Source organism: Teleopsis dalmanni, chromosome 1, assembly GCF_002237135.1.
Source record: "Teleopsis dalmanni isolate 2A chromosome 1, ASM223713v2, whole genome shotgun sequence".
Classification (NCBI taxonomy): domain Eukaryota; kingdom Metazoa; phylum Arthropoda; class Insecta; order Diptera; family Diopsidae; genus Teleopsis; species Teleopsis dalmanni.
This window is the reverse complement of record NC_051846.1, coordinates 190968389-190993001: the sequence shown is the minus strand read 5'-3', so window position 1 is coordinate 190993001 and position 24613 is coordinate 190968389. Positions and strand designations below refer to the sequence as shown.

Genomic DNA, 24613 nt, shown 5'->3' with positions numbered 1-24613 from the left:
AACATAAAGCAACTTTAAGGATAAACTATATCATAGAATTGTCTACTCTAAAAATAAATTTTATATACCTGACACTACTAAATTATATAAATATCTACATATATATATATTACTTTTTAATGCACTTAGTTTGTATTTTAAGATAAGTATAACAATTAAAGTTTAGTTATAGATTTCTTAAATAATAGTTTATATTATTTAATGCAAAAAAATTTCAGTTTTTTAATAAATTAAAAATACTAACATATATTATATATAAAATAATATAGTTTTTGATTTTTTTTAATTATCATATAAAATTGCTGATATTGGAACAATTTCATTGAGTTTTTTATTCCTCAAATATCATAACAGATGAATATGTCGACAGATTTTAAATTAATCGTTGTCACGCTACCCCACATAGCAACGATATAGAGTTGACTCGACTATAAAATGCATATAAAAAAGTGCAGAATAGTGAAAAAAATTTTTAGAGGATTTACTGTTGCTGTTCATATTAATATTTAGAAAAAAACCGAAAATAGGTTGGGTTTGGTTAAGGTGGTAATCATTCTACCATAATTGACCAATCTACTTAAATCTTACGATCCTTTGTGATATTTTAACATAACAAGGAATGTTAACTATCCGTTAATTATGGAATCAATTAAGGTGATCACAAAGCGCAGAGTTCACTAAAAATAATCAGGAAATAATTTCATAGAATGTTTTAAGTCTCAACTTCTATAAAGATATAATTGCTCAAAAATTCGTTCTAGCTCTGATTAGAGCTAGACAACAGAGGACAAGTCTTCAACTGTTTCTCTCGTTAATCAAATTTTTAACGTTTGCAATATTCCCATCCTAAAAGCTTCTCTACCAATTATACACTTATTAACTATGCAAGTCACGACGTGAGACTTGCCCTAGCTCTTTTGGTAGACTCACAAAATCCCGTGAATTTTTTCTAACAAGTTCTGACCACATTTATCTACCTGGGAGGCAAGTGCCTTTATTTAATTATAATGAATTAGTTTTTCGAAAGAACACTAACAAATTAGGAGGTATTTCGATAACACTTCTGTCTGCGTCCAGGGAAGTTTAGTACTACTCCATCTGGTAAGTACAAAGACCCTGCTATTTATTTCAATGTCATCATAACCCGAAACCCATATAAGGCGCACTCTAAATACGGTGTTTATATCATTTAAAGGGGCCAGGTAAGCTAAATAACCTTAGCACCACCGAGATCATATTTTTGTTAGCTGCCTAGCTTCCCAAGTATATATTTATATTTATTTTGGTTACGACATGTCTGCTTAAGTAGACAGCTCTTTCATGATTGTTAGTACCTCTGCCTGATAAGCACTACAGTGGTTAGGAAGACGTACAGACAATTCCAGTTATTAGTCCCTTATGAAAATCCCATCGAATTATTACTTAGAGCCATTGGTTTAAAAGTTCAGCTCTCTCATATTATTATTACAGATATATGCATTAACATATAAATATATATACAGTCAAACTTCCATAACTCGAAATACCATTTTGCAAAGAAAAAGTTCGACTTATGGAGACTTCGAGTTAAAGAATTTTTTTTTATGTGTGTTATTTGCTATCTAAACCCTGTTGAACTCTTTTTGTTCGATTTATAGAAGTTCGACTTATGGAAGTTTGACTGTATATATTTATGGTTCTAGATTAATAATTTTGTTATTAATTTTTGAGTTGTTACGTCGAAATTTTTTTTTTTTTTTTTAGGAATCCTGATTAGGAATCCTCCTGATGAAGGCAAAAGCGAATTTGCCGAAATACGTATAGAATTATACTAAAAAATAACGCACGAAATAAAAGTTAACATTCTTAAAAAACAAAATCTAGATTAATGTTTTTATAATTTTAATTCTCTCCTAAAAGTGTTGAAATTTTGCCTTATGAATGTAAATTCTACTTCGGCAAGATTGGGACCATATTAGAATCCAATTGCTTGGAAGCAGTTGATGTTAAAAATACTTTTCGTTCAAGAAAAATTTTTAGTGGGAACTCTTTAAGTGCAACGAAATAAAAATATAATTTTTATTAAAGAATGTTTATTGGAATTATTTTGTTTGCATAACTTCGATGTATTCTATTTAACAAAGATTTATAATATTTACTTAAATTTTTGATTTTTACTTAATTCACGGATTTTAATCCGAGGTTTTACGACAGGTTCAGTAATAGTATCAACCGTAATAGTATCGGGAACGGCTGCAGTATCTGCAATAGCTGCATTAGCTGCAATAGCTGCATTAGTTGCAATAGCTGCATTAGCTGCATTATCTAAACTGGCAACGGGTAACGGGGTTTCGGAATTCAAACTTTTACCCATTGTTACAAAAGTAACCAGTTCCAAGGTATCATCTCCAATACGTTGTTGTTTCTGTATTCTCTCTGTAAAAAGCAATATTTTTAAATTTTTAAATTCTATTAAAAATGTGTATAAATCATTATTTACTCTTTTTTGATTTGCGTTTATAACGTTTTGATTTTTCGTGGTATACAGCTATTGCGTCCAATACTTCTGTTATTTTGTTATTAAATTCTTTGCGATTTAAAACTGAATCACTCGAAACTTTTTGTTTATTTTGACTAAACTTTTCTTTAACAAAAGAATCTGGTTCGGTGGACAAAGCATTTTGCATTACGTCTTTCGTGAAAGCTGGCATGCGCCCGTCTGTCAAAGTAAATAACGCTTCATCAAATTGATCCGAAATCATTAAGGGATATATTACAAATTCTTCAAGTGAGATCCAACTACTAAATTTCAAAGCTGAATGTACATTATGTAACTAATTTAAAGGAAAAGAATTACGAAAATAATCATTATGCGATTTCAAAGAATTTACTGTAACATAATATTTACAGCTTGTATTATTCTACTAAAATTATCCAGATATGTCGTCCATTTTAAAGTTTTGTTTTCTGTTTCCAACTTATATATCAGAGCTTTAACATTTATTTCTAGTTTTCTGATACGACTAAGCAACCCTCTAACCGATTTCTCGAATCCGTAATAATGCGAGTTCATTTTCAAAAAGTTTGCAAACTTAATTAAAGTTTTAAAAAGTAACCTTCCTTTGATTTCTATTCCACAAATTCAAATACAAATTCACAATAACATGTTCTAGAAATTTAATACGATTGACATTAATAGCTGCAATATTTTGTTAGCACGTTATATAAAAAACATAGAGTAAGCACTAGTTTAGGAGCTTTTTGATAGTACTACAAATGTTATTAAATTCTTTATTTTGATGCTTGACAAATCTATATATATATTTTCGCAAGTTTTGTATGTTGTATTTGTTTCAACGTTTTATTGAAACAGAACATTTAAACCAAAAATATAAGTGTTAAATACATAAAAACCTCAGATATAAGTATTTATGTAATTAACAACAAAATAAAAATAATTGATAAAGATTTTTCGACATTGAAATAAAAATTGTGCATGTATTCTCAAAAATCATTAACAATAGACAAATAAATACTTTTGGCAACCCTGTACTTGAAACTAATTATCTATGAAGCGATTCCAAAGAAGTTAGCGGTATCATTTTTTCATATACACCACTTATAAAGTACGCTACTGTCTTTTTGCAAATTGTTTACAAATAATTACAACTAATTATGTTAAGGAAAGTCACACAATTGCACAATTCAAACCGAGTTCAATTTTAAATGTGAAAACCTTAATAGGACTAATGTCCTGGTACATAATAGGTCTGTTCCACGAGCTACTCCTAGTAACTTTCAGTAACACTGTAAATACACAAGTGCGTTTCACCAGTTAATTTTCGAGTAAATCAAAGCATCTGAGAAAGCGTAACATCCCTGTCGAAATTTGGAAATGCTACACAGACTTTACTCGTACATTTTATTTCAAGTAAAATTTATGTTTATGTGTGAATCAGCTGTTTTGGTTTAAATTTAAATTGTTGTGTTGTTTATTTGCGCGACATTAGTGTTATCACCAGACTTTATACAAAGCTGTTCCATGAAAATCTGTTTAAAGTGCGTAATTTGGCAATTTATTTGTGTTACGCTCTTAGTTTGTACTTTACTTGTGTTTTACTTGACTTTTACTACGAGTAGCTCGTGGAACAGACCTACACTATAGCAAAAAAAGTTAAATGCCACTACTGCACTACTTAAACAATTGTGGGATACATGAGATTATGTAAGACAGTGCACATCAACTACTGGGTGTACTTATGTAATTGAAATATAATTTATTCATAATACTGATTGTGAGTTTACTTTGAATTTATAATTTTATGTGAGTAAAAGTACATATTTTTTACATCGAATATACAACCTATAATTTTAACTAATAATGACCAAATAGTTATTTATATACATGCTCTGTCATAAGTAGTGCCATATATAAAGATCGCATTATTTTAATTTTTTATTAATATTTACTTTCATTACGTATTTTTTATATTTTGAGATATATGCAGCATAATGAGTATTTCAGTTTCTAACAAACCTAATACAAAAATATTCATGTAAGAGATTGCAAAATAAAATCATGCGATATTCATACGATTTAGCAGTCGCAAACTGAATATTATTAAATTTTTATGAGATATACAATACATAATTATTTTATTGTAACCTCACAAACTATTGTAAATTTCGATATTATTTATTGTGAATTGAAATTTGGTGTCAAAGACTGAATACAAAAATTACGCAGAGTAATTAAATAGTTAACTTAATATTTACTTAATAAAAATGAATCGAGAAGAAAAACAAATGGAAGCGTCACTTGATGCAGTCCTTAATCGATTAAATGAACTGAAGTTGTCTATAACTTTTATGATACAAATGCTTGATACAGAATATGAAACTATTAATTGGTCAACGTTTTTAGACAACTATGGTTTAATATCTAGTCATGTAAGTTTAATAAAACAGTGTATACATTTCACAAACAACTAATTATATATTTTAAAATTTAATTATTTATCCACTTCATAACAGTTAACTGGTTTAGCGAAAGCGATTTCTAAAGATAATTGTCCGCCGCTTCGACATCGTACTGTTTTACCTTTAATGTTATCACCTGAACGTGATGAAGCATTGGTTAATATGACCGAGGGCCGTGTACCGGTTTTCTCACATGATATTGTACCAGATTATTTACGTACTAAACCAGATCCTATTGCCGAACAGAAGATTTTACAAAATGAACAAAAAGCTGCAAATATTACAGCTGAGGCTGCAATGAAACAAGTCACACAATATAATAAAGTAGTTTCACATATAGCAGATATAATTAGCAAAGCACGAGAAGAATGGGATCTTGATTCATCATCACGTGCAGGTAAAAACATACTATATTAAGTATAAGTCTGAAAAATTATTCTTAAAATATTTGTTTTTATAGGCATACAACAAACAAGTAGTATGGCAGATACTCATGCACTTGTCGCAGCTGTTGGTATGGGTAAAAATTTAAAAATCACTATGCCAATGCCTGGTGGTGGTCCAGGTAATATGATGGTTCCACCAGCTTTAAGACCACCTACTCCCATGAGCGGTGTTAATCCTGGTGCTGTAAATCAAATGAATAAAGCACCAGCTGGAATTAAAACAAATATTAAAGCTGCGATGCCGATACATAATTACTCCCGATAAAATAATCATTAGAATAGAGGTATAGATATAATATAGATTTAAGAAAAATGTAACAGAAAAACAAACATCAATTCGTAGTAATTGTCACCTAATTCTGTTAATTAATTTAATTTAGTATTTAGTTACAAAATGATTACACAAAATAAATTACTATGAGTCATTACAAACGAAATTAAAGTATTTTTAGTCATTTTATACTTATAATGCATATGTTTCTATAATTAGCATATAATGATTTAAATTTCACAATTTACATTGTGGTTTAATTTTCTCACCAGCTGAAAAAAATATTAAGAATTCAACAACTATTATTTCTATTTAGCAATAATAACGGCAACATATATATATGATGTGTATGAAAGTTAGCCTCACTTATCCGATTCTACAAATACGGCAAAATACTGTATTTTCGACTTTAATGATATTTTTTGGGAAGATATTGGATACAGGTCCTTGAAAAATACATTAAATATTTTACTGGTTCTCGTAAAATACATTTCTAGTCCACAATAAGCTTTATTTTGAGAAACACTGCTTTAATTGGCAAACAACTAAGCTACACTCGGAAGAATTTTGATCTCGCCATTATTAGAAACAACTACTTTATACTAAGATCTGTTTACAATTTTTTAATAATTTGTAAAAAATACCATTTTTGTTTATAAGACGACCAAAATTTTATTTTATAGTAAATATAAATACTGTATATTCGAACATAGACACTAAAAACTAAATAAAAATAATAAAACATTATAAAAATGCAATTAAACAGCCATCTCCATTTGGATTTTAGGATATGGATTATAGCCAATTATTTCAAAATCATCAAAGGTAAAATCTTCAATACTTTTTACTTCACGTTTTATAAGCAATTTTGGAAAAGCTCTTGGAATACGTTTAAGTTGCTCCTTTAAAGGTTCGACATGATTCTTATATACATGCGTATCACCCATAGTGTGTACAAAACAACCAGGCTTTAATCCCGTAACATGCGCAATCATATGCGTAAGTAAAGCATAAGAGGCAATATTAAATGGAACACCAAGACCCATATCAGCACTGCGCTGATATAGTTGACAAGATAACTCATCGTTAGCTACGAAAAACTGAGCTAAACAATGGCATGGTGGTAGTGCCATTTTAGGTATATCACATGGATTCCATGCAGACATTATAATCCTTCTATCATTTGGATTTGTACGTATAGTATCAATAACGTTTTTAAGTTGATCAATACCTTCATTGCTGTAATCATGATGACGATCCTTATATTCTGCACCGAAATGACGCCATTGAAAGCCATAAACTGGTCCTAAATCGCCTTCTTCACGTTCGTGTAAACCAAGTTTATCTAAAAATGCACGGGAACTATTCCCATCCCAAATATGTATATTCTTATCTTGCAATAGCTGCGCATCTGTTGATCCTTTTATAAACCACAGCAACTCCTCTACAACAGCACGCCAAAAAACACGTTTAGTTGTCAATAGCGGAAACCCTTTTCTCATGTTGAAACGCATTTGTGTGCCAAAAATAGAAAAGGTACCTGTACCAGTACGGTCCGAACGTTCAACACCTGTTGAGTTCAATTTCATTGTCACGTGTTTGAAATAATATTCATAGAAAATAAACATAACAAACCTTTATTTATGATTTCATTTATTAAATTTAGATATTGTTGTTCATCTGGATTGCCCTCTTCTATGTTTTCTTTATGTTCTCGTCCATTTACACCGTTGACTTTCGAAACATTTGACTGCATATGGGCATCTTTTAATTGATTACCATTTACCAAATTGTGTTTATATAACGGGTTCTGCATGTTTATGCCTTCACTTGCCATTTTTTAAGTTAATTCTTCAAAAATTGAATTTGTTACTCACTTTTGAAACGTATGCAACTTCACCAAGCAATGACGCTTCACTCCAATATAAACTAGCGCGAATGCAACAATTTGCGCGCTAAATTCAGCAATCTTAACTGCTTTGTATTCGGTTACTTGCCATTAGTGATGTATAATTATATTGGATTTCAATTCGGTATAGAAAATCATGTCCTGATTAAACAGAATAGATTTCTTTATTAATAAACAAGTGAAATGAAAATATTTGTGTTCTAATGTTTGTAGAGCTTGAATGTAATAAAAAAAATGTACAATTTTTTATAATCTCATACCTATTCTTGTTTAAAATCAAGCTTTCACAAAGTTGCGTTCAAAAATTATTTGCATTTAAAATGGGAAAAAACGTTCAGGCATTGTGCGAGTTCGAGTAAATTGAAATTTCCTAGGAATTTTTTGCACTGCACTTATGTAAATATTTATTTATTTATTTACTGCATTTATTTATTATTTTTGGTTAAAAGTTTTTAAATTTATTTATTAAACACTTTATAAAATTTTCACAATGGTAATACCTATTTTTATCTAATTTACCCTACTTGAAATTTTAGTAAATACCACATTCGCTGCCATACCGACATAATTTCTATTTTTTCTCAATTTTCCTCAATTCACCATCAATTTATTCGAACTCGCACACGGCCATAGTCACATTTTATTTTCAAAAAACGACTGTAGGCTATATGTAAAATATTGAGAAATGAACTTGTTTCAACATTTATTTATTTATATTATTATTATTATTTAATCCTTTTATTCCTAGGTGGAACAGAGGGCCGTAACAAAAAGTTTCCATTGAACTCTATCTAATGCAAGACGTTTTGTTTCACTCCAGCTCTTTCCAGCATTTCTTAATTCGGCTTCAGTTTGTCGTTTCCAAGTGTTGCGCGGACGCCCTGGTCTTCTACTGCCTTGAGGGTTGAAATCTAAGACATTTCTTGCGATATCATCAGCGGGTTTTCTTAACGTGTGGCCAAGCCATTTGTATTTGCGCATCATTATTTCATCAGTTATAAGAGGCTGATTCGTTCTAAACCAGAGCTCATTATTGGTTATGATTGCTGGCCAGAATACATGAAGGATGCGTCGTAGACAACGATTGACAAAGGCTTGTAGCTGTTGTGCGTCTCTTGCCGTTAGGTTCCAACTCTCACTACCATATAGTAAAGTTGATTTTACGTTTGCATTGTACAGGTGTATCTTAGTGCGTTGTGTGATGTTGGATGAACGCCAGATTTTGTTAAGGGTTCCAAACGCTTGCTTCGCTTTCGATAGCCTGTACTGTATATCTTGCCGACTGCCGCCGTTGTTCGAAATGTAGCTTCCCAGATAGCAGAAACTTTGTACATCTTCGATGTAGGAGCCATCTAGTTGAAACTTCGTTAAGCAGTTTGAATTGAGACGCATAGACTTGGTTTTGTTGATATTTATTGACAGACCAGCTGCCAGTGCACGCTTTGCGATGTTGTTTAACGATATTTGCATCTGGGAAAAGTCCTGCTTGCTCGGCTCGTAGTGTAGGCTCAACGGCCGAAGTTAAACGTTTATGTAAGATTTGAGCAATAACTTTATAAGCTACATTTAGTAAAGTTATGCCTCTCCAGTTGGAGCATTCCATCAGGTTACCTTTCTTTGGTATATTAATAATGATGCCGTCTTTAAGATTAGGCGGTAATGACTCTTGGGACCAGAAGTTGTTGACAATTGGTTGAATAATTTGAGCAGCTGAAATTTTGTCTGCTTTGAGCAGTTCGGGGGCAATATTGTCCGGACCAGCGGACTTACCTGCTTTAAGCTGAGTTATTGCTGCCTCAATTTCACTGATGTTAGGTACATCTGTGTGTTTATATTAATAACACAAAATAATTTAGCCTTAGCATTAGCCAATTAACATCCAGTAGTTTCGCTAGATTATTCTTGCAATGAAAATAAATGACATAAGTTCTTCATGAACTTATCTCTTCACTCTAGAGATTTATTGTAACATCCCGACCCGAGTCTTCGCGATCGCTGGTTTCTGATAAGTAATATAAATCGTAACTTGAGTTTAGTGTAACCAAAATCATATCTCATCAAATGCTTATTTTCTAAATAAAATAATAAGAAATTATCAAAGGTTACTTAAATTGTATATTCACAACATTGACTTATTTTATTTATCACTCAGTAAAACGAGCATTCTTCTGTATATTCTACACAATCCCCATCCTTACACCACACACCTTATAAACCGATACACTCGTCTTGTATTCATTAATGTACTTTATACTACAAATTCCTTTAATTTATATATACTAACATCGACCGCCATATAGAAAATACATTTGAGATTGGTATTACCAATTAACCTTAGCATCGTTGAATCTAATCCATTGCCTTGTTCATTGTAAACGTTATATTATTTCAACTGGCGTGACTGTAAGAACTCAATGCTTAGGTATATAAAGCTGTAATATAGTAGGATAGGTATGTGTCTCTGCCTCACCATTTAAATTATAATAAAAACAAATCAATTATATTTATAATTTTATTTTAATTTCAAATTTAAATTGCTTGTTGAGTTTTGCTTAGGCAAATAATTAATTTTAATTAACTTAATTAATAATGCAGTTTCATTTTTCATACTAAGGCTACGTCACTACTGGTAAAATATGCTTAAAATTTAACACACAACTGTTATATATATGTATTTATATATATAAGTATTCTAAAATAGTAAAAATATGTATAGATAAAATGCATTCCTTTCTTATATTTGTATACACATAAATAAAATACAATGTTAAAAACAATTTGGTGTTTTCTTTTTTTTTTTTTTAAATAAAAAATCTGTGTAAATTTTTAATGTTCAACATAATTTATATACAAAATATCTTAAAGTTAAAATATAAAAATATTATATGCTTTTTATTTTTTATTCAACGCAGACTTTCTAAATGTTCCACTGAAAAAACCAGCCAGAAACAGTTTATAACTTGGGGAACAGAAAACAAATCTTAAGCTATACGAAGAAATTACAGATGTTAGTCATATTTTAAGAAGGAATTTTACATAGTGGGAAATGGTCCAGGTCCAGCGTTATAATGACGTTATTTAATCCAACGATATTGGATTTCATGTTGCTAGCGACTTTTTTAAAATCGAGTCAACAATATAAGAGAGAAGTTGTTAACAATAGTTTGAGTTTTGGACGAACAACTTAGAGATTACAAGGGAAATCCATTTAAGGTACAGTTTTTGAAATCAAGCTAGCCCATGTTAATGAAGATAGAAGAAATGTTTGAAGTCAACCAATAGATAGTTTAAATGGCATGAAATGGAACATATTGGATAAGCGCACGTATAGAATAATTTAATAAGAAAAATTTTCATTTTATTATTAAAATAAAATAAACGGCGATTGTTACTGCTAAGTTAATTTTCAATGATGAAATTGTTTAAATAAAAATGTATTTTTATATTTGTGGTGTTTTTAGTGCAGTTGGCTTAGCACTCTTCCAATGTTTATACAGAGCTCTTCTGCAGATGCTTTTTTTTATTTTAGTTTCGCATTTTTAGTGCAGTTGGTTAGCACTTTTCCATTTTTCGCCTTCGCGTTGTTTTCAAGTAACTTTTAGGATGACTGCATGAGTAAGTGAAGTGAAATTCACTTTACTTCGTAAATGATATGAATTGAATTCATATGAAGTGGAGCATTTTAAATAATGTCTTTATAAATAATGATGTTGGGGTTTTACATATATTATACTTATATGCTTTATAAATATCAGTTATAGACTAACTAAATTTAGTGAAACCGTGTTACATAGCAGAACAGAACAATGCATAATGGTAATTTAAAACTCTTATGTTGATAGTGAATTTATAGGAAGTGCTTTTTTTACTGGATTATTATGTAAACATGTAAACAATAATTGAGCAACTTGAAGTTATATAATAATAGTCTATATAATTTCTTAAATGAAGTTAAAAAAATTGATAATATTAGAAATTTCGTAAAAAAAAAAATCTATCATTGGACCCAAGATTATATAGACATTTTCTCTATAATCTTGGGTCGAAATTATTTGACAAATCTTTTTATTTTTTTGTATATTTTAAAGAAGATAACTAGAATCCTAAATTTTCTTTTCCAATTTCCCAATTCAATTTTAACAATATTTGCAAATATTATACAAGAAATTCAACCTTCTAACTACTCCGTCTGGTGATAATATCAACAAATTTAGTGTTCTTTAATTACTCGCCCCTTCTGAATTATTAATTTGTTTTATAATTAAATACATATTTAAATTACACTACTAAAATTTAACTTTATAATAATTTTGAGAACTCAAGTGATTTTTAAAAATTTTAAATTTTAGTTCTTGTCTCTATATATCATGGATTGTTCAACTTATATATTATATATTGTATATATATCTTTTTTTTTTACAAAGTGCTTTTAAAAATATTTGTATGAAAATGCAATAATGTACTTGATCAAGTAAAGATTTTATATGAAACGAAATTAAGTTAAAATTAAACAAGAAATTATGAGAGCTCTGGCTTTGCCGAAGCTTTATAGCAACACTCTCCCTTTTACACACTTAATAATTTTATATAACAATTATTTATATATAATTAACGATATAATTGAAGTTTTACTAACAAATGATGAATCATAATAAGGGTAATTTATTTAAATCTAAGGCTTTGAGTTAAACATTTTTTGTTCCGGTTGAAAAAAAATATATATATCGGGTCGGTTTTCGTTTCGACAAAAATATCGGATGTTTTGTGATTTTTGGTTCAGTTTTGAGCGCATATTTTTGTATTTCAAGTTAGGTCATTTCTCATGATTAAAATAATTTTATTCTTTCATTTCAAAAATCATAGTTAACTATACTATAGGCTTTATTAAAAATATCGGTTTAATTTCGAATGATAATTTTTTTTTGTATTTGTTTTGCAAAATTTGGTAATTTGTCATGATTAAAATAATTTTATTCTCTCTCTTTAAAAAGTATAGTTAATTTATTTATATTCAATAGAAAACTTTTACTTTTATAATTAAAAGTTAAAAAACTTTAATTTTCATTTAAGCCTTAACAACTTAACTGAAATCGATAAATTTATAGGGTTTCCGTTCTAATAACGGTTAAGTTTCGAGTGCATATTTTTTATATATTTGTACTATAAATCAATTTTTTGTCATGATTAAAATAATTTTATTCATTATTTTTAAAAAGCATAGAAAGTATATAAAATAAAAAATGTTTAATTTTATAAATAAGTTTCTTTTAACTTTTATTAAAGTTTTTACAACCGAACCGATATAAATATAAATATATATTTTTTTATTTTTAAGCGATTTTTTCGCTTAGGCAAAAGTATAGATTTTTTTTAGTTTGTGATTTAGTTCTGGTTCAAAGCCCTGTTTAAATAATAACTCAAAGGAGTAATTTAATTAAGCAATGTGCAACTTATTTAAACAAAACACTACATGCATATGGGTTAGACTATATTTCGGGGTAAAGAAATGTTTTCTATAAAATGATAGTTGTATTTTCAATTTAATTGAGAACCCGAGATTTTGTGAAACCATAAACTATTATGTTATCATTTTTGGTTTTGGGAGCGCCTAAATCTACGCTTCGAAGCTACATATGCACATCACTTCTACTGGAGTTTTAAGGTATACTCATTTTTAACCGGTAATTCAATACTAGAATAAAATATTCGATTTTTTGTTTGTTTTTGGTACATTTTGGTCTACAAAGATTTATAGAATAAATTCAAAAACTAAGAAATCAATTGGTATTGCAAAACTGTTAAATAATGTAAATGACCTACAATCCCTCAATCCCCTGTTACAAACATCATTCCAAACTTCATATATTTTTTAACAAAAGTGTGCGAAGGGCATGTATTATTTATACTTTTGCTATACAAACAACAAATTGTATAACAATATATATATAAAATTATGAATTTATGAATTTTATAGTCAGTTTTTACAAATACTATGATTGTTCAACGGTAATGTTGTAATTGTTGCTGATGTTGCACCTGCAACGGCACTAATATTGCTAAGATTATTATTGTATTTTGTTGCAGATTTAACTAAAATTATTTTTTGATTCAGACTTGATACATTACCAGTGATTGCATTCACACTTCCACTACTCAAACTTATATTATTACTGCCACTACTCAGATTTGTATTGCTATTAGTTTGTGCATTAGTTGCTTTCAATTTCTTATTATAAATATTAGTTACTGCGATATTAGCACCAATGTGTTGTTGGTGATGTGGATGTGGTGCTGGTGTTATGGTAACTGTGCTGGGTGCTAATGCGTTCATGGCAGCCGTTTGAGATGTTGCAGCTAGTGATGAAGCTGGTACAATTGTTGTAACACCATTTTCATGTTGTATTGCACTATTGTTGTGATATATTGTACGTAGTTTAGTATGTGTTGGATTTGTTGTAGTTGTCGCCTGTGGCATCTTTACAGTGGACACCGTTTGCGAACCAATTGCTACATTATTACGCTAAAAAAGAATTAAATTTTTAATAATATATTCTTTTTTTTTCTAAAATAAAATTAAAAAATATATTAACTTACATTCATTTGATACTGTTTTCGGGTTTGTAAAATTTTGGCTGCTGTTTCATTAGCAGCTAAAACTAAATTTTGTGGTTGTCCCTTTAAATGAACTCCACTGGCCAAAAACATTGTTTGCACACAACCGGTTGAACGTGCAATTAATTTTTTCTCAATTTCCTCTTGCTAAAAAACAAATAAAAAATATTAATTAAATAATTTAAATAAAAAGTGACTCTTATAATATTTTTTCCATTGAATGTGTAGAATAAAATCCTATATATATTAATTATATAAATATCCAAAGTAAGTATAAAATTAACAACAAAATCCAGTTTGGAATCTCCAGTCAATATATCTAGGTACTCATACACTAAAGTAGTTTTCTTTTTGCGTAAAGTGCAGAGTACAAAAAAAAACCCGAGGCGAGTGAATAGTTGTCCAAAGTGAGTATAAAATTTGCTCATAACTTTTAAAAAGCTTGATTGCATGAAAGAACTTTCTCTCACATATACCAACTTAGAGAGTAAGTGAGAATTGAATCGTTTATTTTTTTAAACTCGACCATTGAAACCAAGAAAATAAAGAAATTATTTTTTTTATGTTAAAAAGAAAAGCATAAACATACAGAGCATTCTCCTTTACAAAAAGTATTCAAAGTTCTCTATCGCTAGCTCTTTAACGATTGGACAAAGTGAGGCACAAAATTTGGAAAACTTTTTAACCGAAAATTTTATACTTTTTGTGGTTTGTAATTTATTAATTTTCTTCTAATTTCTCAATCTTCATTAAACTTCAGAAACTCACGCATTAGAATGATAAACTAAAGAAATCTTAATAATGGAAAACTATTCGTTAAAAAATCATGGGATTTTAATTGAAATCAACCTTTCTCAAGGCGACGATTAAACCAACGATCAATTGGACTGAAGCTATTGGGTCATGAAAACATCATAGGGGTAGAGCTACAATTCGGACACACATTGAATGTTGACACATTAATGCGTGACCAAATAATTGTTTAAGACACGGCTATATTTTGATCTCAATTGAACTAAGACAGTTCTTACTGCACGTGGAAGACATCGTTCTCACAGGAGATATTATTAGGAACTTTGTTGCAGTGTAAACATGATCTCGAAGATAATACTGCATCTGTGTGGATATCTGTTTATCCATTTTTATATTTGATCTTACTAATTTCAGTAGCATTGCAATAGGTATCCATATATTGATGATACGATGGTTCTACTGTACATAATGCTATTGAGATGCCCAGCTATGTGGCTATACCAACAGGTAACTACCAATAGATAGACTCACTATAAATCAACATTATTAAGAAGTTATGTTCGTATTGAAATATGTACACTCTGTACTTATGACGTTTTGACTCATGTAATTGCTAAAAATCTTACTACAAATGACTATTTTAAAAATTCTGTATACTTTGGAGAATACCTTGTACGTACTTATTATGTTGCTATATTATTTAACTATATATTATAATTATGCAATTCAGTTAACAAACTAGTTCAATGAAGTTTTTCTTTTAATTATTTAAAGGATATAAACTTACCAAAGGACTTGCTGATTTACGATCTTGTATATTTTCATCAAAACCAGAATCTGATGAGTTATCACTGAATTTAGTTGCAGGTGACGTAGATGGGGAATTTGTTGCATTTGTCGCTACTCCAGTAGCTGTGGATGTTGTTAAAGGTTGCGCATATTGTGAATTGTGATTGCCTTTTGCGAGCACATATGATTTATCTACTGTCTTTATAATATGTCTCATATCTTGTAAATCTGATGGTTTAATATGCACTCCCGTATTAATCTTATCTACGGAATGTTTAACAATTTTTCCAGTATCGCATTTGGTTTTATGTAAGTAATTTTGTGTCTTAACTTGAGCTTGTGTTGTAGTCTGATTAACAATATTGACGTTATTACTATGATTATTCAGGTTTGTCGGCATGGTATGTATGGTCGTTACCTTGGCAATAGAATGTTTTGGCATTTGATTCGATGTAGATATTGCTGTATTTGTCACATTTATTGAGTTTATTGAGTTTATTGAGTTAATGGCAATTGCAGAATTCACAGGTATATTTGCTGTTGTAGTTTTCGTTGCCGCTTGTGTTGTTACACAAATTTCCATTGGACTTGTTGCTAATGCTGCCGTTGCTTCAGTCTTTAAGTTCATTTTTGTATTCTCATTTAAATTGATAAAATTAATATCGGCATGTGGAAAACTTTCCGATTGTCTTTTGAAAAATAAATGATGTTTCTTTAACACTGGCGTTGGATTTGTATTTTGAGTTGGAACTTTTGTGACTGTTGATAAAGGCATTATCTGTAGCACATTTGTTGACATATTAGTTTTGTTTTGTTGTTGCTGTTGTTGTTGTTGTTGTTGCATTTTTGTTTGTATGTTATTTTCTGTGTGCATATTGCGATGTTCCAAGCATTGTCTATAGTGTAGTACATCCACTATAACTGAACTCGCCAAATCTTTACACTCATAAAATAAACCACAACAAGATCTGCGTTCCTCCCAATGAGTTTCATCAAAAAATTGCACATTATCAATTTGCCGGCGATTTTTTATTGGTGGCATACTCTTTCTTCTATTGCTGCCGGTTCTTTTTGTGGATAAATTTAAATTAATTGTATTGCTACGTGTTCTATATGAAGATGCGCGCGTTTGTGTTTGAAATTGCACATTAGAAGCTGTTGCCGACTCCATGCGACTATCTTCATAATCACTATCCACTGAATCCGGTGAAGTAGGTAAAGAATGATGTTCCCATTGATTAGTTGTAGTTTTGCGTTTGTTCATTTCTTTTTTTGGACTCGAAATAATTTTACTTTTTTTGTTCTTTTTAAATATTTTTGCAAATCTCTCTGGTATTAATGAATTATTTTTATGTGCTTGCTTTGAAGAAATATTACTTGTACTAGGCATGTCTTCATCTTTGCTTTTCTTCTGTTTTGTTAAGGATTTTGTACCAGGACCAGCACGTGCATCAACAACCTGTTGTTGGAATTGGAATGGAATTGATTATTTAATTAACATGTTAAGCTAGATTAATGTACTTACATGACCCCAATGACGATTACTGCCAGCTGGTAAACGTTTGTAACGTTTCACTAGTAGAACACATGCATTGCATATTTCACCTTGGCGTGGATATTTTAAATCAAAACATTTCATCAATCCACTTTCATACTTCCCTGAATCGGTGAAGCGGGAACTGCTCGATTTGGCTCGACATATGCAGCAACCTTCAGCCGAGCGATAAACTCGCGGTTTGTGGAAGGAAAACATGATTTTTCGTTTTTGTAAATGTAATTAATGTTTTTTTTTTATTTGTTTATATATTACTTTTTTTTTTGTTTGCAATGTTGGTGTTGGTAAACTAGTTGTTATATTTATTATTTTATTTTCTTTGCTTCTTTATAATACATTCTGGAAGCCAATTTAAAATTTAACACTATAATAGAAAAAAAAAAAAATATTAATAATAGTTAACATTTTTTATAATAAATATAACTTGCAAGCGAAATAAATATATTTTTTTTTCGCGAACAGGTGCAGACATTTTTAGTAAATAAATAATGGCTACAGTATAAAATTATTGTTGAGAAAAATAACCTTGTTGACATTTACTTTGAATATTAAAATTATTATATTTTTTTTTCATTATCAAATTCAAAATTGACCTATATATATTATTATGAAAATAAAAAAAAAGCTACTCAGTAATTTAAGTCTTACTCTGTGATTATATATAATTTGCGATAATAATTTTGATTGAAATAATTTCCCTTTTAATGGTAATTTAGTATTTTTTATTTTATTTATTTATTTTTTTTTTTTTTGAAGCAATAGAAAGCTCAATGTTTGCTCTTTTTGTTGCAAATTTAAATTAATTTTATATATATATATATATATATAATCTATTTTTAACATAAAGACTTTGACGGCTTGACATTCCAGCAACAAAAATATATGCAACTCGCGGATAACAGAATTAAAGCAACAGACTGATACAATGAACGACGAAAAGGTGTTTTACTAAAAATAAATCAAACTACCACCACAAATTATAAACAAAAATATTTTAAGAATAAAAGCGAAAACAAGAAAATAAAAGAGCGGGAATATTATCAGCATTGCTTTTTGAATACACAAATCCAAATCCAAAACCCTCTTTTCAGTACACAGTACACGTCGTGCTCAAACAGTTAATGATTTTGTAGTTGCTATGTACAAGTACGCAGTGTAAAGAATTTCTCACTCACACACAAACAAATATTTCAAATGTTTCTTTTTATTAAACGCGATCATTACAAAATTAACACATTCACAGTTATGAGTATTTTGCTATGCTATTTGCTTTTATACAAATTTTTTTTCTTTATCTTTAGTGTTGCCAAACGTTAAAACTTTGTTTTAGGTAAAATTGCATTTATGGCGAATTGATAATTTTATGCAGAAGAACACAAAATCAATTAGTTGTAGCCGGTAAATGATTTGCTATAATTCTATGCTAAAGTTAATGATTGACGTATTGTGTGGACACATTTTTTTTTGTAATTCTTGAGTATATGTAATACCCACGCAATTGTATTTGTACTTTTGGCTGGTTATTTTTTTTTTTTGTATTGTAATCTACAAAGGTGTACACACTTCGGTTTAAATATATTGTCATCATGTACATAAAATTTATTGTATTTAGGATGTCTAAATTTAGCGCAGTTGCAGTAAAATTTTGGGGAGGAAGTGTGCAAGCGGGGCATTAACTTATATGAACTGAAACTGGTTTTATTTTTTTTGTCGATTAAGAGTTTCTTTTAAATTTATAATAATTATATTTAAAACATTTTAATTACACATTTAAGAATAAAAAACAACAACACCAAAAACTTTCATTACCTAAAATTGCAAAAATTTATTGTTTTATAAATAAAAATGTTTATTTTTGCATTAATTAAATAAATTTAAAACCGAACACGGAAAAACAATTATATTCTGTAAGTGCACCTCAATATCATTATATATATTTAAATGAAACTTAAAATATTTCTGCTATGTTCACAATCAAATTAAAATCTACACGACGAAAAACGCATCCTAACTCTGTTAATACAAAAGAAAAACTGAGCCTAGCACTGAATACAGATTTCGAAATTGATGCATAAAGCAAGAATGAAAAACAAAAGTACAACAAAACACAACAAAAAAAGAGCGCATATATAATGTAGAAGTGTGCCGACAATACAGAAAAGAATATGCGCACAAGCGTAAACAAAAAAGTGGAGATAGAGAAAGCTACATAAGAAATAACATAAAATATATTTCAATGTATTTTAAAATAATATCTTTTTAAAAACACACGTTTCTCTTTTTTAAATTAAATTAAATTATTTTATTTTCCTTTAATATATTAACTAACCATAGGCTATCTCTATCTCCCAAATATAATATACATTATTTGTATGCATGTATTAGTTCTTGCTTTCGCAAATGTATTAAAAATATTTTGCACATCTTTATATTTCTACACTCTTTGTTTACCACTTAGCATTTGTAGCGACGAAACAAAATACAATAAACTTGTAGAGAAGGCAAAATGCAGATAAGCAGCTGTTCTGTTGCTTGTAAACAGAGAAGAATCTTGTTTAAAACATAAAACCAAACAAGGTATTTTTCGTACACCAAAAACTAGAAAAGTATAACAAAATAAAAAAAAAAAAATGAATGGAAGAGAAAATCAATGAAATTGCAGAAAAAAAATGTGTATATTATGCACTGTGTTTTTGTGTACGTGCACAAAAAACCGTACATTACATATGAAAAATATAATCTACTAAAGAAAGAAAGAACACTGAAAAGACAGAGTTAAATAAAATTGTGTATGAAAGGGAAAACAAAAAAGGCGCAAAACAAGTTAATTTTGTTGTTATTGTTGTGTAAGTACAAAACTTGTTTTGTCAGTAATTTTTGTGTGTAAATTCGCTGTATTCGCTGTTAACACTACTATCTCTTTCTGTTTACTTCAACTTTTGTTATTGCGTTTTCTTTTAGTTATTACATTTGGGTAATTTGACAACTATTATCATATTGTGCCTGGGAATTAACTGGTCTGCACGATTTTGCGTATGCACCTTGTTGGTGTGTATTCCACGATGGCGAGGGTTGACATAATTTCATAATTTTTGTTTACAAAGTTAAAATGTAAAACTAAACATAATATATTTTAGAAAAAAAAATTTTCAAGTGTTAATAACATTATTGGTTATTATCAAGAAATCATATATTGTTGAGGTTAAATTAGTTTTTAGATGATTAATATCAGTTGTTAACAAATAATTTTAGTAGAATAAGTGCAGTGAAATTAAATAAAAATAAAAATAATTGTTTTGAATATTTGAAAAATTCATAACGTTTATGCACTTATCCCACCATCTACTTTCAAATAACATATCCGGCTTTGCGCATAATATTTTAGTGTGTATATCAGGCACTAATATAAATACACACATTTAAAAACCTGTTAAATATTTGTGTAATCAACCAACCTTAAAGCACTGAATATGCATAGATGTCAAATATTTTTAGGCAGGCAGTTATTATTGTTATTGTTGCAGATATCATATGTGCAAATTTGTGTTCATGGCCGCGCTGCTGTATACTAAACTACACACAAGCATAAAGTTTAATTAAATAAATCTTATTCAAATAAACCTAGTTTAAGCATTATTTCATATATCTTCAATTACTATGTTACTAATTTATTAAAATATGTATATAATTTATAATGATATTTTTGCTAAAAGCAGAACTATTTTCAGAACCACAACATTTTTTCTTGTGTTTTTATAGTTAATAGTTATAGATAGCTTAACAATTTGTTAGTTGTTGTCTTTTATGTTTTTCACTCTCATCATATCAGAAGTTCCAAATTTTGTCTGAAACACTGCTGTAGCTACGCTATACTTCTCTTATACTTCTCTCTCCTTACGTGTTTGTATATAAAATAAATTCCGTTTTACATATGCCTATTTGGCTGCGTACTCAAACAATTCTTGTTTTTACTTTAGTTTCCATTGTACTTTATTCATAAAAATTATGTTAGCTTTTTTGTTTAATGGATTTTACAATCCACTTCTTTTTACCCGTTTATTATGTCGTTTTAGTCGTGTAGTTTTTGTTGTTGTTGTTTTGGGTTGATTTTATGTGTGCGCGGGTTGCTGCAGTAAATACGCGAAAACTGTACTTGAATTAGTTGCAATAAGAAATTGAAGAGCTTTTTTTTTGCGATTGCAAAGTGTAATTAAATTTTTAAGTATATTTGTATAATACATTATAAATTAAGGGGCTTTTGTGTGCACATAGGAGTATATACGTTTCTGTACACACAAAAAAAAACAAGATAGTAGAATTGTTTGTTCATACAGAGAAAAATAAAGCATTCAGAATTATTTGTTTATTTTGCAGAAAAGTATAAAATTTAAAACTAAAATTAAATCGAACAGGTTTAATAGGTATTACTTAAAATCCACAATATACTCATATAGGGGTATTTCGATGAGTATTAAAGTTCGTGAAAGTATAGCCAAGAAACCCGGTACACTCTACACATAGGCCAACAACAGAGCACTCAAGTTCGTTGAGCAGAGAATTAATTTTAGTAATTTAATAAATTTATAACAACAAAAAATTAAGAAAAAAATAATACGTGATAAAGAGAAAAATAAAATGCACAATATTTATGTAGGTTGCCATGGTTAATGAAATACTGTTTTTTTAGTGTCTTGTGTCGAGAATTAAGTAATCATATGAATATGAAAGAGAAATATGTTCACAAATGAAAAGGGAAAGGTTTTTAATTTATCAACATTTTTTTTTAATGTCATATTAAAACACATTTAAATGTCACACAGATTTTATTAAAAGTAAATGCATATATTCCATATATATTAAAATTCTAAATTAAGAATGAAATGTATTTTTCTCAGTATACACTTGATAGAAACACATACACATTTTTATATATATGAACAAATTAAAATCAAAAACTAATAAAAACCTTGACAAAAATATTAAGAAAGCCAATATTTGGATTTATTATTAAAAAATTATTTTATACTTAATGTGCACAAATTTTTGAAATTCAAATAAAGCGGCGTCTCTTCACATTGTGAAATATTATAAAGGGAAAGCGTAAATACGAATTGTCTTTTTGTTAAAACCTTAAAAGGGTCAGTTGCTAATATAGCGTCTTTTTCAACAGATTTTTATATTTTATAATATTTATTTAAAATTTAACAAATCCATATCACTTACTTGAAATTATTCAATTATTGTCAATATCTTCACTTCACTTAATTATATTTCAATATAAACCACTTGACACTATAATAGTTTATTCTTTTAATCTTTATTTATTAAAATATTTTATTAAAAAACTGATTTTAATTTATTATAATAAAATAAATTTGGATCGAATTTTCTGAACCGTACACAAATTTGCCCACTTTACGTTTGATTTTGAAAATGGCTGTAAACGTTTTAATTTTCGTATATCAATTTTTGCTTTGCTTTTGCTCCTTGTTTCTGTTTCTTTTGCCATTTTATCAGCAGTTCTACGCTTTTATTTTCTCTTGTTGCTTCTTGTTTATAGTTTTTGTGTTTCGTTTTTTAAGCGGTTTCTATATTACAAACTCTGATGTGTGCATGAGATGCAAAATTTAACAATAGCTGTGCCTGTCTTATGTATCTCCTGCTTGCTATTGCGGAGGTCATTTATCGATAAGCGTCAACAAAATTAAATTATATTATGAATTATAGCTGGTTTCATTTTTAGTAGATAAATATTTGCAAACGATTAGTTTAGTTTAAACATTAAAAATGCCATTTAAAAATAAATAAAATTTTCAAATAAATATTCGTTCAGTGTTGTCAAACGTTTGAAAAGCTATGTTCCATGATTTAAAAATAATGTAAGATTATGCATAATAATTTAGATGGCAGTTAGGTATTTCGTATATCTTACATTTATATAAAATCTTATACTAACATAGATTAGAATATACATTGAATAAATGATATATATATCAAACGATTATTATACTAAATTCAATAATTACTATAACAAAAAATATTGAAGATTTGTCTTAGTCAAAAACGTAATTATTGATTGTTTTAGAGTTTAATATTAGTACATTTTTGGATATATATTTTAAATTATTCTTATTCTAATCATTTGTAAAAGTAGTTTAGATATTAAACTTGTAAAACTGGAAGTGTTTGGGTTAATCTCCCACTACCTTTTTCTTTTTCAAAGCTTCTTCTGTGCACTGGTTTAATCGGTTCAATGCCATATGCATACATGGAAAGTTGGTTCTATAAACTCTTTGTTAAATAAATTAAGTATTATTATATCTGTTATTAAAGAATGCATTGTATTATTATCAAATACATTAGCTGTTAATTTTAAATTTAAGTCAAAATAATTATATTGTAAATCAGTTATTGGAACAATAACTGCATCAATGTAAAAATGATGGAAAACGGAGCACTTTACTTGATAGTATCTTTGACCACGGGGGCACAATAGACCCGTGCCACAACTTCTCTTAATAATAAATCTTTGACCAATTGGATAAGTCACAGCTTCATTGAATTATCATATGTTATTCAAGTGAATTAGCAGAAGTATAGTACGAAGCCCACATAGTCTATGTTAAGTGGTTAGAGCAATTATTTTTATTATTTCTACTGTTATTTAATATATCAAAATACAATATATATGTATATCAGAAGTCAACACCGTATACTTTGGCCACCTGCACTTAATGGAATATGGAAATATTTACTATAATTAATCACAGTATAACATCCACAAAGATTGCCTTTAGTTATTAAGAACATTTTAATTACTCTGAATAAATACGATTGTGAATGAAAATATTATTGTGAATAACTACACAAGTGAAAATTAAATTTTTGAATCGCTATCGCAAATGAAAATCATTCTAATATGTTGGTATTTCAATATTATCAATTTATAGGACATAAAATTTAAATTTTTACGTCAAGATTATTTATTTGTTATGTTGTAAACAATTATTAAATTGTTTTCTATTCTAACAAAAAGAAAATTTAAATATTATACTTATTTATAAGCATTTGTTGGTGTAAAATTTGTAATTCATTAATAAAATATTTATGTGTATAAAATTTATTAATTTATCACTGAGAAATGTTTATTCTATTTACCCGGTACATTTTCCATACATAAACAATATTTTGCAAATGCTTTTTTTCGCTCTACGCGGATGAAAAATGAATAATAATATAAAATGAAGAGAGTACATACAAAAACAGCTGTTTTCTAGCATAAAAACAGTAGAATCTGACACAAAACATAAAATTAGGTA

At 28.6% G+C, this 24613-nt stretch overlaps 4 protein-coding genes across 6 annotated transcripts; 1 reads left to right on the top strand and 3 right to left on the bottom strand.

Moving 5' to 3' along the window:
• Positions 1-2076: 2076 nt before the first annotated feature.
• Positions 2077-3126, bottom strand: LOC119672754 (mediator of RNA polymerase II transcription subunit 8-like). Of its 2 annotated transcripts, none has more exons than XM_038083878.1 (3): positions 2888-3126; positions 2480-2813; positions 2077-2415 (listed from the first exon to the last, which is right to left on the bottom strand). In XM_038083878.1, the coding sequence occupies exons 1-3, from the start codon at positions 3050-3052 to the stop codon at positions 2135-2137; spliced, it is 780 nt and encodes a 259-aa protein (XP_037939806.1). In that variant the 5' UTR covers positions 3053-3126; the 3' UTR covers positions 2077-2134. The 2 variants fall into 2 exon arrangements, with proteins under 2 accessions (XP_037939806.1, XP_037939815.1); XM_038083887.1 differs by having other exon boundaries at positions 2871-2936.
• A 1638-nt stretch (positions 3127-4764) lies between these two features.
• On the top strand, positions 4765-5816 carry LOC119672747 (mediator of RNA polymerase II transcription subunit 8). Its single transcript, XM_038083868.1, has 3 exons — positions 4765-4929; positions 5014-5356; positions 5420-5816. The coding sequence occupies exons 1-3, from the start codon at positions 4765-4767 to the stop codon at positions 5668-5670; spliced, it is 759 nt and encodes a 252-aa protein (XP_037939796.1). The 3' UTR covers positions 5671-5816.
• A 565-nt stretch (positions 5817-6381) lies between these two features.
• Positions 6382-7935, bottom strand: LOC119670939 (thymidylate synthase). The gene is made up of 3 exons (XM_038081395.1): positions 7846-7935; positions 7312-7726; positions 6382-7246 (listed from the first exon to the last, which is right to left on the bottom strand). The coding sequence occupies exons 2-3, from the start codon at positions 7511-7513 to the stop codon at positions 6435-6437; spliced, it is 1014 nt and encodes a 337-aa protein (XP_037937323.1). The 5' UTR covers positions 7514-7726; positions 7846-7935; the 3' UTR covers positions 6382-6434.
• A 4981-nt stretch (positions 7936-12916) lies between these two features.
• LOC119670938 lies at positions 12917-22535 on the bottom strand. Of its 2 annotated transcripts, XM_038081394.1 has the most exons (6): positions 22518-22535; positions 17265-17658; positions 16158-17198; positions 15738-16088; positions 14180-14344; positions 12917-14105 (listed from the first exon to the last, which is right to left on the bottom strand). In XM_038081394.1, exons 2-6 carry the CDS (start codon positions 17490-17492, stop codon positions 13560-13562), a joined length of 2331 nt encoding a protein of 776 aa, XP_037937322.1. In that variant the 5' UTR covers positions 17493-17658; positions 22518-22535; the 3' UTR covers positions 12917-13559. The 2 variants fall into 2 exon arrangements, with proteins under 2 accessions (XP_037937322.1, XP_037937321.1); XM_038081393.1 differs by having other exon boundaries at positions 15738-17198; positions 22518-22534.
• Between the last annotated feature and the right edge of the window lie 2078 nt (positions 22536-24613).

Excerpts from the sequence above, each read along its gene's own strand:
- LOC119670939 (XM_038081395.1), bottom strand. The coding sequence starts at position 7,513 with ATGGCAAGTGAAGGCATAAACATGCAGAACCCGTTATATAAACACAAT. Across the intron at positions 7,247-7,311 it reads AAATGAAATCATAAATAAAG|GTGTTGAACGTTCGGACCGT; the intron begins GTTTGTTATGTT and ends TGAACTCAACAG.
- LOC119672754 (XM_038083878.1), bottom strand. The coding sequence starts at position 3,052 with ATGAACTCGCATTATTACGGATTCGAGAAATCGGTTAGAGGGTTGCTT. Across the intron at positions 2,814-2,887 it reads TTAGTAGAATAATACAAGCT|TTACATAATGTACATTCAGC; the intron begins GTAAATATTATG and ends CCTTTAAATTAG. Across the intron at positions 2,416-2,479 it reads TAAACGCAAATCAAAAAAGA|AGAGAATACAGAAACAACAA; the intron begins GTAAATAATGAT and ends TGCTTTTTACAG.
- LOC119670938 (XM_038081393.1), bottom strand. The coding sequence starts at position 17,492 with ATGTTTTCCTTCCACAAACCGCGAGTTTATCGCTCGGCTGAAGGTTGC. Across the intron at positions 17,199-17,264 it reads GTAATCGTCATTGGGGTCAT|GTTGTTGATGCACGTGCTGG; the intron begins GTAAGTACATTA and ends TTCCAACAACAG. Across the intron at positions 14,106-14,179 it reads GAAAACAGTATCAAATGAAT|CGTAATAATGTAGCAATTGG; the intron begins GTAAGTTAATAT and ends ATTCTTTTTTAG.
- LOC119672747 (XM_038083868.1), top strand. The coding sequence starts at position 4,765 with ATGAATCGAGAAGAAAAACAAATGGAAGCGTCACTTGATGCAGTCCTT. Across the intron at positions 4,930-5,013 it reads ATGGTTTAATATCTAGTCAT|TTAACTGGTTTAGCGAAAGC; the intron begins GTAAGTTTAATA and ends ACTTCATAACAG. Across the intron at positions 5,357-5,419 it reads TGATTCATCATCACGTGCAG|GCATACAACAAACAAGTAGT; the intron begins GTAAAAACATAC and ends TTGTTTTTATAG.